We start from the raw sequence: 16,404 nt of genomic DNA on the forward strand, positions 1-16,404 counted from the left end.
TTCAGTCGAAAAGAAATTATGTTTTTTGAGGAAAACATTCAAGGATTTTTCTCCATATAGTGGACTTCACTGGGGTCCAACGGGTTGAAGGTCCAAATGTCAGTTTCAGTGCAGCTTCAAAGAGCTCTACATGATCCCAGACGAGGAATAAGAGTCTTATCTAGAGAAACCATTGGCCATTTTCTAAAAAAAATAAAAAATTATATACTTTTTAACCACAAATGCTCATCTTGCACTGCTCTGTGATGCGCCACGCATTACATAATCACGCGGTAGGGCGAATAACTCCATCTCATTTTCTCCTCCAACTTCAAAATCATCTGACATCGTTGTTTTACCTTTTTTTGACTTAGTCTTTGAGTCTTTGAGCGTTCACTTTGCAGACACTGGATCGGTTCTTCCGCCTACATCACGCGTGACCTTTCCAACGTGATTATGTAATGCGTGGCGCATAACAGAGCAGTGCAAGATGAGCATTTGTGGATAAAAAGTATATAAATTTTACTTTTTTTTAGAAAATGAGCAATGGTTTCTCTAGATCAGACTCTTATTCCTCGTCTGGGATCATGTAGAGCTCTTTGAAGCTGCACTGAAACTGACATTTGGACCTTCAACTCGTTGAACCCCAGTGCAGTCCACTATATGGAGAAAAATTAATTTCTTTTCGACTGAAGAAAGAACATCTTGGATGTCACGGGTGCGAGTAAATTATGTGAACTAATCCTTCAAGGTGAAAGCACGTCAGATGTCCTCTAGATGGCGGCAGCACTACAGCTCACGATCTTTGTTAAGTCTTGAGAGCCACACACAGGGTTTGTGTTACACTGGCATATTAGATCCCTCCTCCTTTAGTTACAAAGAGAACATTTTTGCTCACTCATACTGAAATCTCTGCGACAAAGCTAATCCTCTCCATACTTGGCCTTTCCCTGTCCCTGATTATAAGATCAAAAGAAAGATTTTCCTGGACTACATGCCAGTGTGTGTGTTTGAGTGTATAATGCTGTGGCTCTCAGTCCCTGGTACCCTGATTCGGCCCCACGGATCTAATACTGTGTGCGGCGTGTAACCAATGAAGACCTGCCCTCGACTGCCATCGCCAACTCCGCTGACTCAATTCTCCCTGTCTCCCATCTGTTTTTTGCTATATAACTGGCCGGTCCTCTTTTACCTTGCTCCCATCCTCATTTTCGTGACTTGACCACCGTTAGCCATCTCTCATCTTGCCCTCCTTCATCATTAGTGGTTTTTGCTGTCATTTTTCAAACCTGCAAAAAAAGGTCTAGTTTGTGATTGCAGCAAATTTAAAATGTTTATTTTGTGATGTCTATGAACTGTTACACAACAAAGATCAATGCAAACCCTTACATATGCACTCAATAACCAATATATAGCAAATGTACTAGTTGTTTAAGATCTGTTGCATGTAGCTTTCAGAAGATTTCTAAAAAGAGAGTGCAGAGGTTTAGCAGATCTACTTAAGCCACAATCTACTGAGCTGAGGTTGCTGATACAAATGGAAATGGCAAAATAAGCGCTGAGGTTTTCACATGCAAAGAAGTGAAACCAGCATAATGACTTTTCTTTTCTTGGTTTGCCATTCAAGTCGAGGCTTTTTATTCTCTTTGTCACAAAGGTTGGCATATAATTAACTCCTGTTTAATATGCTGTTAAAGAAGACTCCTCCCTTTGCTCCCTCTCTGAACCCCTGCCAAACTCCTGCACGCAGGAAACCCCACGGGACACCCCACCCTAGGGCGTCCCTCAGTGCGTACGAGGTGTTGGAGACCATTTGGTGCCCAGATTCTTGCGCTTACCGGCTGTTTCTAGGCTCGCTGCACACAGCAAACTGAACTTTTTGTCTGCACATAAAGAGACAACGTTTAACATTAATGTAAATAACACTTCCTTACTATCATCTACAGGGGCAGAGGTGAATGAGGCTTTCTTTGTGTCTTTACATCCACAGCAGGGTGTAGGTTTATGACCCATTCCATCTCCTTTCCTCTCCTGGACAAAAGGACTGTGACCTCTCATCCCTTCTCCTTTTCTCTGGCTTTCTCCACCTGAAACTCTCTACTTTATGTCCCTAAAAAACAAATGTCCAGTAGAAACAACAAACACAAGCTTAGCATTTTGCTCTTTATTGGCACAGGATCCAGTATTAAAAGGTACCATAATACAGTGTTAGTTTTAAGATTACTATGTAAATTAATATGGTAATCATGCTGTTTTTTAATGGAAATTAAAGTACAGTTTCATCTGATATCACTGTGGTACAGTATTTTTTTATAAGAGCTGTAAACACATCCTGTTGTCATCTTATGTAGAATAAATGCAAAAAAAATAAAAAAAATCCTGATTATAAAGTAAATACAGGTCATGGATAAGCGTGAGCCTTACAACTTAATTTACGACGTTTATGCTAATCAAACTATCCAAGAAAACTATACAAACCGTTTTTCTTTTAAATCTCGGTCACTCTGTGGTAATATTTGTGGGTTTTCTTGTAATGTCTGTAAGAAAAGTTTTTTTTTTCCGCTGTTGTAAAAACAACGATTAAGATAAAAAGATATTTTCCCCTCAGAATCCATCAAGTTCGTTGCCTTGCCGCGCTTTTTTCCTCAGGCGCGAGCCAGGAAAATAGACATGAATCAAAACAACATGAATATAATCGATAGTTTTCAAATAGCAGAAAATAATGTAATATATCACAGATGGCGTGTTATTTTTGATAGTAATTTTAAATTGTTGGTTAACGCAAGACAACAAAATTACATATTAATAATAATAAGAAAGCGGAAGAATAGCTATCATCAAATAGAAAGCAGAATTACTTACCATTAACATAATTTAAAGGGGAAAAATCATTTATTTCGAAGCTTTTAGGGATCAAGCCTCGCGCACCTCAGGAAGTATTGCGCGGGCATTATCATGACACTGCGCGCTCTGGCACCGCTGCGCGTTCAGGTGGGGGTTGGTGCGTGTGAATGCCAAGGTAGGGGTCCTAAAACGGTGTGTTTGAGTTTTCTGATGTTTTCTTTTTCAGTTGCTAAACAGATTACCGTTCAATTACTCGCACAAAAGAGGTGACAATGCAAAACTTCCTACAGCGATCAACAGGAGGGGGTGCGAGAACAGGTGCGATTCGCTCATAATAAAACAGTTTTTTTTTTTTTTTACAGGTAAAATCAATCAAAAATGTACAACTTTTGCGAACATAAAAAATATGTACATTTATTAAGAGTCTGACGGTTTTTAAATCAATATGCTTTATATTTTATTAAATCAGATTTTTCGCGCGCATAATGAATTGATTTCAAAATGGCGAATATAACTTAGGCCTAACCTTACTTATTTATTAATCAAATCACTTTATTGTCAAAACACAGCTGGTGAAATTCCTTACAATCTCCATATAATATAGTTTATGTCATCATATATATCTCCACATCATGACAGGATTTAACGGACCAGAAAAATAAGACATGAACATTAAATAAAACAAACAAACAAACAAACAAAAAGTAGGAGCTGACACACTTTCTTGTACACAATTTCTCCTTTCTTCAACACACTTCACTGACACGGGCTGACACCAGACCTGCCTCCGATGACATCACCAAAGCCGCTGCTGATCGCGACGCGGGTTTGAGCGCTACTGCAGTCACGCGCTGTAGGGCGCGAGCGATGCGGAGCGACACTTCAGTCATTTATCCAACCGATCCGTGCGCGCGATCCCCGGGCAAATACGGCGACGACATGGCAGAGAGGAGCCGAGGAAAACGGAGGAAACAGGCGAACCCGCGGAGGAACCAAGGTCGGTACTGAACTGAACACAGTTTCCTTGTGAAGTTTGTAAATTGTCCAGGTTTATTTCTGCAGTCATTCAACTGGATTAATACGCCGTTTACAGACTTAGCGTCAAAACAGCTAACTTGCTTCCCAAACTATTATACATGGGAAACATGTTGCTTTACTTTAATACGTTTATTTTTCTTAGTTTGCAGAACTTGCGGTCCGCTTTGCATCATTTCTGCAGTCCTCAGCATCACATTTTCAAGGACTTTACTACATTCAGCTGCACTATTTGTTGCACTTCCTCACAGGGTTAATATCCTCGTGTTTTGTATGTTTTTTAACAATGGACAAAAATTGTTTCGATTTTTATTTGTCAGTTAAATTAAACGATTTTTAATAAGAACATCGAGATTTTATTTAACCTAAATATTTTATTATATAGGCTATTGAGAAGACTTTGAAATTGACTTTTTTGATTTATGTCATTCTTTGGATAAAAGCGTCTGCTAAATGAGTAAATGTAATATGCAAAACAACCCAAGTTGGGTTAAAAATGGACAAACCCAGCGATTGGGTTGTTTTAACCCAGAGGTTGGGTTAAATGTTTGACCAACCTGCTTGGTAGTTTTATTTAACTCAACTGTTGTTTAAAAATGACTGTATTTTTTTTTGCTTAAAATGAACCCAAAATATGTTAGAAATTGACAATGTTCAATTAACATTTACAGTAAGTTTAATTAATAATAATTAAACAATAAGCATTTATTAAATTACGTAATTCATAAATGTTCACCTTTTGATTATTATTGTTTCCTCTAGTAATTATGTGTCTGTTTTTTAATTTTGGGTTCAGTCATATAATCATTTTTAAACAATAGTTGAGTTAAATAAAACTGACCATGACGTTGAGCAAACATTTAACATTTAACCCAGTCGCTGGGTTTGTCCATTTTCAACCCAACTTGTGTTGCATTTTTTAGAGTGTATTCAGATCGTATTTAAATTTGATTTTAATTAAATATGCATGATTAAACGTATTACATTTTTGTATTAATGTCCTGTCCTTGAAGAACACTGTTGTGCACTCTAAAAAATGCTTGGTTCAAATATGGATAAACCCAAAAATTTAATTTACAAATTTAAAGCAATGTTTGGGTTTGTCCATATTTGAACCAAACATGGGTTGAAACAACTGCATTTTTAGATTGTACCTTTGTCGTTCTTGAAGAAATATTGCTCTGTTTAGGCCTATAGTAACAGTTCCTTATCAAGTGAGAACAACACTGAACATCTTCAGATTGAGGCCTCTTTATTTCACGTTTCATCCACACCGCGTTTGTTCGTAGATTGCGTGTAGATGCTCATGAATGCGAGACACTCGTTCTCAGCAGTGAGCTCCCATGCGATTAGAAAAGGTGAAGAAGTGCGAATGTGCTTTGCAAACAATTGTGTCTCTTAACAGTTGTAGCATTACAGATGATTTGAAGAGTTTTTGTTCGACTTGCACACAGGACAGTGTGTATTTGAGTACATGTGTGTGGTTAGAGAAGTTCCTCATTTGAATGCGGCATAAGTGTCAGTTTTGTCAAGCTCACACCCGTGTGTGATCCCCAGAGCTAACGGGTTAAAGACGACCCTGTCACCTCACATGCACAAACACACTCGCCCTGTGTGTGTTCATGTATAGGTGAGAGATGTCTCCTACCCTTTATGAACTTGCTTCCTTAATTCTTCTATTAGCCGCTGATGCACAAAAACAAAGTACAATGGTTTTTGAGATTTCAGCTGCATTCGATGGTCAGTTTACAAACACTAGTATAAATACGACTTTTAAATATGCCAGTTCACAAACTATCAAAGTGTCATCTAATCAAGCTTCAGTCTGTGTGTTTGAATCAGGTGATTATAAAGTCATTTCTCCTCAAGTTCACACAGGTGTAGAGAATCACATTAATCATCAACATCATCCTCTTAAAAATAAAGATTTAAAAAGTTTTTTTTGCAGCAATGCTGTAGAAGAACCAATTTAGTTCCCCAAAGAACCTTTCAGTATGGAAGCTTGTTTCTGTCATGAAATAAAACATTAAAAAAAGTAATTGCGACCTTTTATCTCACAATTCTGACTTTTTTTCTCGAAATTGTGAGATATAAAGTCAGAATTGCGAGTTTTATAGTCGGATTTGCGAGTTATAAAGTCGGAATTGCGAGTTATAAAGTTGGAATTGCGAGTTATAAAGTCGGAATTACGAGATATAAAGTTGGAATTGCAAGATATATAATCGTAATTGCAAGTTATAAAGTCGAATTTGTGAGTTGTAAAGTCAGAATTGCGAGTTATAATGTCGGAATTGTGAGATATGAAGTCGGAATTGCGAGATATAAAGTCGGAATTGCGAGTTATAAAGCGGGAATTGTGAGATATAAAGTTGGAATTGTGAGTTATAAAGTCAGAATTGTGAGATATGAAGTCGGAATTGCGAGATATAAAGTCGGAATTGCGAGTTATAAAGCGGGAATTGTGAGATATAAAGTTGGAATTGTGAGTTATAAAGTCAGAATTGCGAGATATAAAGTTGGAATTGCGAGATATAAAGTAGGAATTGCGAGATATAAAGCAGGAATTACGAGATATAAAGTTGGAATTGTGAGATATAAAGTCGGAATTGCAAGATATATAATCGTAATTACAAGTTATAAAGTCGAATTTGTGAGTTGTAAAGTCAGAATTGCGAGTTATAATGTCGGAATTGTGAGATATGAAGTCGGAATTGCGAGATATAAAGTCGGAATTGCAAGTTATAAAGCGGGAATTGTGAGATATAAAGTTGGAATTGTGAGTTATAAAGTCAGAATTGTGAGATATAAAGTAGGAATTGCGAGATATAAAGCAGGAATTGCAAGATATAAAGTAGGAATTGCGAGATATAAAGTAGGAATTGCGAGATATAAAGCAGGAATTGCGAGATATAAAGTAGGAATTGCGAGATATAAAGTAGGAATTGCGAGATATAAAGTAGGAATTGCGAGATATAAATTTGGAATTGTGAGTTATAAAGTCGGATTTGTGAGTTGTAAAGTCAGAATTGTGAGATATAAAGTAGGAATTGTGAGATATAAAGTCGGAATTGCGAGATATAAAGTAGGAATTGCGAGATATAAAGCAGGAATTGCGAGATATAAAGTAGGAATTGCGAGATATAAATTTGGAATTGTGAGTTATAAAGTCGGATTTGTGAGTTATAAAGTCGGAATTGCGAGTTATAAAGTCGGATTTGTGAGTTGTAAAGTCAGAATTGCAAGATATAAATTTGGAATTGTGAGTTATAAAGTCGGAATTGCGGGTTTTAAAGTCAGAATTGTCAGTTTTAAAGTCGGAATTGCGAGATAATGTCAGAATTGCGAGTTATAAAGTCGGAATTGCGGGTTTTAAAGTCAGAATTGTCAGTTTTAAAGTCGGAATTGCGAGATAATGTCAGAATTGCGAGTTATAAAGTCAGAATTGCAAGTTTATATCTCACAATCTGAATTTTAACACACAATGCTGACTTTTATATTACACAATTTTGACTTTGAGAGAAAAAGTCACTTGTGAGAAAAAGTCACAATTACCTTTTTTTATTTTTATATTTAGTGGCAGAAACAAGCTTCCATATTTCAGGGATCAGTTCTTAAAAGAACCATTTATTTCTCATTGTGAAGAGCTTTTTAAAAATCTAACTTTTTTTTTCCCACTATAAAAAGCCTTTAGTGGTTTCATCAATGCAAATAAAGAACCGATTTTTAAGAGTGTAACTGCAAACAAACACAAAACTGACTGCCTTCATCTTCAGCTCTTCATCTGTTGATATAGCAGGTCAGGTTTTGTCAAGTGTGTTTGTGCATCTTTCTTTAAAAATAAATGACGTGCTTTTATTTCTTACATCTAATGCAATGAAATTCACAAGTTTGAAGTGTGTCCAAATACGTCTTGGGTTCACTTTGGTATGAAACACTCGCACTGTCAAAAAATGTTGGAAAATAATGAACAATGATGTGCAAAACACTGTAGATAACAGCCTTACATTATCTCTCTCCTCCTTGTTCTTTAATAAAAGTGTGTGTGTGTGTGCATATGTAGAACAGATGATTGTGGTGAGAGAAAACACACAATTGTAACAAACACATCTCTGGAACGTGGCGCTTTCGTAGCTTGTTTCATGGCTCAACTGCACTTTTCTCCACTTTTAAGTGTTAAACTGCAGATTCAGATTAATTATGTAAGCGAGACCTACTGTTATCAGTGTGTGTGTGTGTGTGTGTGTGTGTGTGTGTGTGTTTGTGTGTGTAATGGAATTCCTGGCTGATGGGGGACAGTGGGATAGATTGCATCCGTCCTAAAACACACAGATAAAAACATTTAGTTTTGTGTCTTGCCGAACGCTTTCATCTGACCGGCTACATAAAACAAGCATCAGAAGTGCAGATGTTGTTCAGTCCGACGAGGAATCTACGGAGGAATCCTGTACGGATACTGTGACGTGGGTTCCATCGCTCGCTCTCGTTTCGTTTGTCACAACTAGAGCCAAGTTTGTGTTTGGATGATATCAGATTTCACAGTACGGACATCTAAACGCGAGATGTCATTTGATCTGAAACATCGCATCTTTGTTATCTGCGATTACGGCCTTCAATTTTGCACTTACAGTTCATTTCCTTGCCTATTGTCTCTCTGTGTTCACTCCCGCACGTTTTCTTTCTCTCTCTCGATTGCCTCTTTGCGTTTTCTTTTTTCAAGTGCCAATTTATTTAAACTCTTTTCCCTTTTTCTTCATTCGCCTTCATTGATTTCCAAACCCCAGCCTTTGTAGGCAGCTGGGGTCCAGCTGTGTGTCTGCTGTCGAGTGTGTGTGTGTGTGTGTGTGTGTGTGTGTGTGTGTGTGTGTGTGTGTGTGTGTGTGTGTGTTTCTCTGGCACAGTCTTGTCACAGTGGGCAGAATGCGAGAAAACGACAGACAGAGAGAGAGAGAGAGAGAGAGACTAAGAAAAAGTCGCTTGTCATTTTGGACAACAGAAGAGAACTGGGCAAGAAATCAGAGAGATTTGAGTGGAGAGAGAGAGACAGGGCGAGCGAGAGCGAGACAGCGAGGAGTCCAGGCTCCAAGGTTTATTAGTGGCGCTCCCCAAACGAGAGAGCTGAGGCGTCAGACGCAGCGGGAGAGAGAAAGAGGAGAAATAAAATAAAGGACCAGAGATCGGGACAGTAAAAGTGTCTCAGATGATGTGCCTGTTTCTTTGTGAGAAATTCATTAGGACCAAAATGCATTCTATTATTACATTTTAGATATTAAAAATGCATTCTATTTTTATATATTTTAGATATTGGGACAGTAAAAGTGTCTCAGAACTTGTGCATATTTCATTGTGAGATCAAATTAATTCCGACTAAAACATAAATCATTTTAACACAATATATATCACCTATAATAGGAGTATAATCAAATTATATGAGTATGTTATAATATAAGTATACAGTACATCACACTTATAATGCAGTATAAATCACTGTTTCTGCTGGAGATTGTATTAAATTTTTTTTTCTATTTTTAAATTTTAGAGTGTGCGCATTTTATTTGCAAGATCGCTGAAGAAATTAATTAGAACCAAAATTTTAACGCAGTATAACAGTGTATATATCACAATAAAGTTATTTCTGCTGAAGACTTTTATTAAAAATGCAGTTTATTTTTAAATTTTAGATTATGGGACAGTAAAAGTGTCTCAGATGATGTTTGTGCGATATTAATTAGGACCAAAATACAAGTAGTTTTAACACGGTATATATCACAATATAGATAAAATTGATTTTTTTAAATAAAAAATTTGTTCTATTTTTAAATTTTAGAGATTAGCACAGTAAAAGTGTCTTAGAAAATGTGCGCATTTTATTGTGACATCTCTGTCGAAATTAATTAGGACCAAAATATAAGTATAGTTATTTTTGCTGGAATTTTTTTTATTAAAAATCCATTCTATTTTTAAATTTTAGATATTGGGACAGTAAAAGTGTCTCAGAACTTGTGCGTGTTTCATTATGAGATCACTGGCGAAATTAATTACGACTAAAATATAATTAATTTTAACAGTATATATCAGTTATAGGAGTATAATCAAATTATATGAGTATATATAATATAAGTTTACAGTATATCACTATTATAACACAGTAAAAATCACTGTTTCTGCTGGAAATTGTATTAAAAAAAATTCTATTTTAATTTTTTTTATATATATGGACAGTAAAAGTGTCTCAGAAGATTGTGAGATCACTGAAAAAATTAATTAGGAATTAGTATAAATAAACATTAATTAGGACCAAAATATAAGTAATTTTAACGCAGTATAACAGTATATATCACAATAAAGTTATTTCTGCTGGATACTTTTATTAAAAATGCAGTTTATTTTTAAATTTTAGATATTGGGACAGTAAAAGTGTCTCAGATGATGTTTGTGAGATATTAATTAGGACCAAAATATAAGTAGTTTTAACGCGGTATATATCACAATATAGTTATTTTTACTGGATTTTTTAAATTATAATTTTGTTCTATTTTAAAATTTTAGAGATTAGCACAGTAAAAGTGTCTTAGAAAATGTGCACATTTTATTGTGACATCTCTGAAAAAATTAATTAGGACCAAAATATAAGTATAGTTATTTTTACTGGATTTTTTTTTTTTATTAAAAATCCATTCTATTTTTAAATTTTAGATATTGGGACAGTAAAAGTGTCTCAGATGATGTTTGTGAGATAATAATTAGGACCAAAATATAAGTAATTTTAACTGTATATATCACAATATAGTTATTTTTACTGGATTTTTTTAAATTAAAAAAAAAATTCTATTTTTAAATTTTTGATATTGAGACAGTAAAATTATTTTAGAACTTGTGCTTGTTTCATTTTGAGATCACTGACAAAATTAATTACAACTAAACCATTAAAAAAAGTAATTTTAACACAGTATATATCACTTATAATAAGAGAATAATATAATTAAATGAGTATATTAATATACAGTATATCACTATTATAACACAGTATATATATATATATATATATATATATATATATATATATATATATATATATATATATATATATATATATATTAAATGTGTCCTATTTTAAACTAATGGTTTATATATTTTATAAAAAAAAATATGCAAGTAATAATCATCTCACATTTTATTTTATCTGAAAGCAAAAAATCAGATTATGGTAAAATATTTACTGTTTGTCAGATTTATTTGTATAGTTTATTGTTTCAAAGTAACCTAACAGAAAATCATGATGTTAATTGTCATAATATCTTAATGTCTTTATTTAGCAGATTAGAGCTGGACGACAGATTCTCATGTGAAGCTCTCATATTCCTGATAGCGAGTGTAAGCGTGTGTGTGAGAGGCTGCGGTTCATGTGTGTTTCCCCGGGTCACGTCTGTGTGTGGCCGCTCGTGTGACTCACATGTTGAGCTTTGGTCGCATTAAGTCCAGCATCTTATAAAAAACAGACACACATAAAATGTCCTGCAGCATTAAATCGCTTTGGCATTTGCATTTGGTAGTTTTGAGACAGAAAAATCACACATTTGATCTCTTTAGGACAAGAATTCTTTCCAGTTCTATTTCTTTGGAGGAATTTTAAGAGAAACATCTGAGATGAAGTTTATTCTTGCATTAAAGCTCCTTTGAGTCTCCTGAGGTTTGAAAGAGCAACATCTGAGCAATAACATTTTCCTGTGCGTTTGTTCATAACTTTAAGAGAACCTTTCCAGAATGTTATCTGGGATTGGCTCATAATGCCACTCAAACCTCGGATGCGTTTGCTGATATTCATGTTCGCTCTTCAGAGTAGGTCTAAACACGCACACCTATGCAGGACTGAGCACTTTAAACATTCACACACACACACACACACACACAGTTCGCCAGTGTGGTAAATACACAAACACACACACCCGTAAAGAGTTGTGTTTGTGTGTAATGTGTCGTGATGGACGGACGGGGCTGTAAACTGTGTATCTTTGCTGAGCGAGTCTGTTTGTCTGTTTGCATCTTGTGGTAGTGAGCTGCTACGCTCAATTTACACACACACACACACATGGAGTGGTCGTACAAAATGGCAGACCTTCTCTCTTTTGGTTTTGTCCTGGATTGACTTGTTCTTGTTGTAAAACATACAATGAGCGAAACATCATATTCCACTCGTTCTCTCGTGCCTGTTATTGGAAATAAACCTTTAGTTCATGAGATCAAAACTTTATTTACTCTCTTAATTCATGTTCCGGTGAATGATTCATCAGTGCATGTTATTTTTGTCTTCATAATTTGATTTTCAGCCACATCCTGGTCAGATACTGTGATACTAATTTAATAAAGGGAAGATCATTTAATAGGTCGTCCTGCTGTACTTTATACATGAAAACATATAGATGCCAGTTTAATTTTAGTTGTACGACTTTTTTCTTCTCTTCAGAAAAACATGCATTAATGAATCAATCACAATAAGATCAGGATCATGAATTAAGAGGTTCACGCTCGTAAAGACCTTGAGCATTGAGAGCGAAGGAGCAAGAAACACTCCCTAAACTCCCTCACACTGTACCTGCAGTCAACATGTACAAACCAACACACACACTCACACACAAACACACACACACACACACTTTATGAAGTCAGTTATATTTGTGAAATCCACCTGTAAATCTCAAGTCAGTTTTATTTATACATCACATTAAAAAATCCACATTTCAAAGCAGCTTTACAGAAAATCATCATGTTTTTGTTTGTAATATCTTAATATCTTCACCAGTTATCAGGGAATGTTCTGGCAAGGTTCTCTCAAAGTTATGAACAAACGTTCTTCCATTGACATTAACCGAATGTTTGTTCAAGTTATCTGGTCTTTAATAATGTTCACAAAACTTTAGCAAAAGAAATGTGCACACTTTATTTGTGAGATCGATGAAGAAATTAATTAGAACCAAAATATAAGTAATTTTAACGCAGTATAACAGTGTATATATCACAATAAAGTTATTTCTGCTGAACACTTTTATTAAAAATGCATTTTATTCTTAAATTTTAGATTATGGGACAGTAAAAGTGTCTCAGATGATGTTTGTGCGATATTAATTAGGACCAAAATATAAGTAATTTTAACATGGTATATATCACAATATAGTTATTTTTACTGGATTTTTTAAATTAAAAATTTGTTCTATTTTTATATGTACTGTCCCAATCTCTAAAATTTAAAAATAGAACAAATTTTTAATTTAAAAAAATCCAGTAAAAATAACTATACTTATATTTTGGTCCTAATTAATTTCATCAGAGATGTCACAATAAAATGTGCACATTTTCTAAGAAACTTTTACTGTCCCAATCTCTATATAGAAAATGTGCGCATTTTATTGTGACATCTCTGACAAAAATTAATTAAGACCAAAATGTAAGTAATTTTAATGCTGGATACCTGCATGTCACAATATAGTTATTTTTGCTGGAATTTTTTTTATTAAAAATCCAGTCTATTTTTAAATTTTAGATATTGGGACAGTAAAAGTGTCTCAGAACTTGTGCGTGTTTCATTGTGAGATCACTGGCAAAATTAATAAAATATAAATAATTTTAACAGTATATATCACTTATAGGAGTATCATCAAATTATATGTGTTTATATATAATATAAGTTTACAGTATATCTCTATTATAATAGAGTATAAATCACTATTTCTGCTGGAAATTGTATTAAAAAAATGGTTCTATTTTATATTTTTAGATATTGGGACAGTAAAATTGTCTCAGAAGATTGTGAGATCACTGAAAAAATTAATTAGGACCAAAATATAAGTATTTTTAACGCAGTATAACAGTATATATCACAATAAAGTTATTTCTGCTGAAGACTTTTATTAAAAATGCATTTTATTCTTAAATTTTAGATTATGGGACAGTAAAAGTGTCTCAGATGATGTTTGTGCGATATTAATTAGGACCAAAATATAAGTAATTTTAACACTGTATAACTGTATATGTCACAATATAGTTATTTTTACTGTATTTTTTAAATAAAAAATTTGTTCTATTTTTAAATTTTAGAGATTAGGACAGTAAAAGTGTCTTAGAAAATGTACGCATTTTATTGTGACATCTCTGACGAAATTAATTAGGACCAAAATATAAGTAATTTTAATGCTGGATTACTGCATATGTCATAATATAGTTATTTTTGCTGGAATTTTTTTTATTAAAAATCCATTCTATTTTTAAATTTTAGATATTGGGACAGTAAAAGTGTCTCAGAACTTGTGCGTGTTTCATTGTGAGATCACTGGCAAAATTAATTTTAACAATATATATCACTTATAGGAGTATAATCAAATTTTATGAGTATGTTATAATATAAGTTTACAGTATATCACTATTATAATGCAGTAAAAATCACTATTTCTGCAGGAAATTGTATTAAAAAATGTGTTTGATTTTATATTTTTAGATATTGTGACAGTAAAAGTGTCTCAGAAGATTGTGAGATCACTGAAAAAGTTAGTTAGGAATTAGGATAACGGTTTATTTCTGAAATGTTTCAGTTGGATGTTCATCTAATAACTTTTAAATATTACTTCTCGTTTCAGAACATTCAGAGAACATTCAAAAGTAACGTTCCCACAATGTTTGCAGAATGATACAATGGAATGTTTTCTTAACGTTAGAAAAACATTTTTTTAAAACATTTTTAAAAAAACTGGACACTTTGAATGTTCAGAGAACAATCAGAAATGAGTTTTCGTAACTTAATAAGAACGTTCAAAAAACACTCTCAGTACATGTTTTTGTTAGCTGGGTTCGTGTCTCACAGTCGCGTTAATATATTTACATTTTGTAACGATGTAAACATGAGAATTGCTATCTATAACTCTAAGTCCAGCTCACACGTGTCAGGTTTATCTGAGCGAGTCAGGGCTTTAGTGACACAGCAAAACAAGCCAATGCATCGTCATTAGAAGAGCAGATCAGGTCATCTGTGTTGCAATTTTTTCCTGTACGTGTGATGAATATCTGCAGCGCTGCGGTCAGCACTGAGTGTAGATGATGTGATAATAGGATGGTCAGATTTGATAAGTCCAGGGATCTGACGGGAGGAAGTCGGGTCGTGAGAAAGGAAGCCAGCGCTGAATCCGATTACAACAAACATCAAACACACTTCTGACAGATTCACGGATCTTCGGACACAAACTTGAAAGAGTGCCAATGTTGTTTCTGATAGGAAAACTAGAAATGAGAAGATCATTTGATGATAAATATTTCAGTTCATATTAAGATCTTAAGATTGTCTCTCACAGGAGAAACAATTGTGATTTTGTGATTCCAGAGAGGATCGAAAAACATGTTTTTAATAGCTGCCAAACCAGAGAGACAAAACTGGGCCTTCCTAAAACACATAAATGTCTGTGGTTGATGGCTATGGAAGCTTGTTTCCGCCACGGAGTAAGAAAAAAAATCTAACTTTTGATCTCACAGAGTTTATATCTCATAATTCTGACGTTTTGAGGAAAAGGTCAGAATTGCGAGAAAAAGTTCTCAGAATTATGATGTGAAAAATAATCAGATTTGTCAGATGTAATCCTGCAATTGTGAGAAAAAGAGTCAAAAAAATCACTATTACCCTTTTTATTTATTTATTTTTTATTCCATAGCTTGGATAGATGGCAGAGCAACAACCAGAGAGGAAATATATGGATAATGATGAAGAAATTTGGCAGTGATTCACTGTAAATGAGCAGTAATGCATGACTGAGGTGTGATTGTCCATGTACCCGATCGACACACACACACACGCGCGTGATCGGAGGGAAGGAGACTCCTGAGCTCCGTTTGGGTCCCACTGACGCCACACACAGCTCCCTTCCCCCCGAAACCACATCACACACACATCAAACACACACACGGCCCACGAGCCCTTCTGCTTCGACTTACAGTAACACACACACACACACACACACACACAGTCCTCCAGTGATACACATCAAAGATTCTCTTAAAAACCCCGTTTGCCTTTTTAAACTTCCCATTTTTCCAACCCACTCAATTTCATTTTATTTAGTTCTTTTTCCACTTTTCTTTCTCTTTTTTTTTTTTTTTTTTTTGGCGACAGAATCAGCAATCACACACACACACACACACACTTAGTTCCTTTAGGGATTTTTGCCGTCTTTGCACTTTCAGTGACTTTAATTAGTGTTTTTAAGACTTTACTTTAGATTCACATTCACATGCAAATTAAATCAAATCAAATGAATGTGGACTGTGATACACACACACACACACACAGACGCAATTACTTACACAGTCTATCTAGACTTCTGTGTTTATTACAAATAGCTACTTTGTGGCTGACATGGATGGAGTATATATATATATATGATGGATGAAGAGAATAACACTGATCATCTCTTCATCACTGCACCTGTTCGTGGGTGGATATATTAGGCAGAAAGTGAACATTTTGTCCTCAAAGTTGATGTTAGAAGCAGGAAAACTGGGCAAGCGTAAGGA

General features: G+C 34.6%; 1 protein-coding gene across 3 annotated transcripts in view; it reads left to right on the forward strand.

The window, feature by feature from the left end:
• The first annotated feature begins 3,734 nt into the window (after positions 1-3,734).
• Positions 3,735-16,404, forward strand: part of LOC137011295 (zinc finger E-box-binding homeobox 1-like) — a 41,908-nt gene continuing 29,238 nt past the window's right edge. For all 3 annotated transcript variants that reach the window (XM_067374030.1, XM_067374027.1, XM_067374031.1), the window contains exon 1: positions 3,735-3,820. In XM_067374030.1, the coding sequence (XP_067230131.1) occupies positions 3,763-3,820 (58 nt within the window). In that variant the 5' untranslated portion in view covers positions 3,735-3,762. The remainder of the gene's footprint in view (positions 3,821-16,404) is intronic.

Source organism: Chanodichthys erythropterus, chromosome 21, assembly GCF_024489055.1.
Source record: "Chanodichthys erythropterus isolate Z2021 chromosome 21, ASM2448905v1, whole genome shotgun sequence".
Classification (NCBI taxonomy): Eukaryota; Metazoa; Chordata; class Actinopteri; order Cypriniformes; family Xenocyprididae; genus Chanodichthys; species Chanodichthys erythropterus.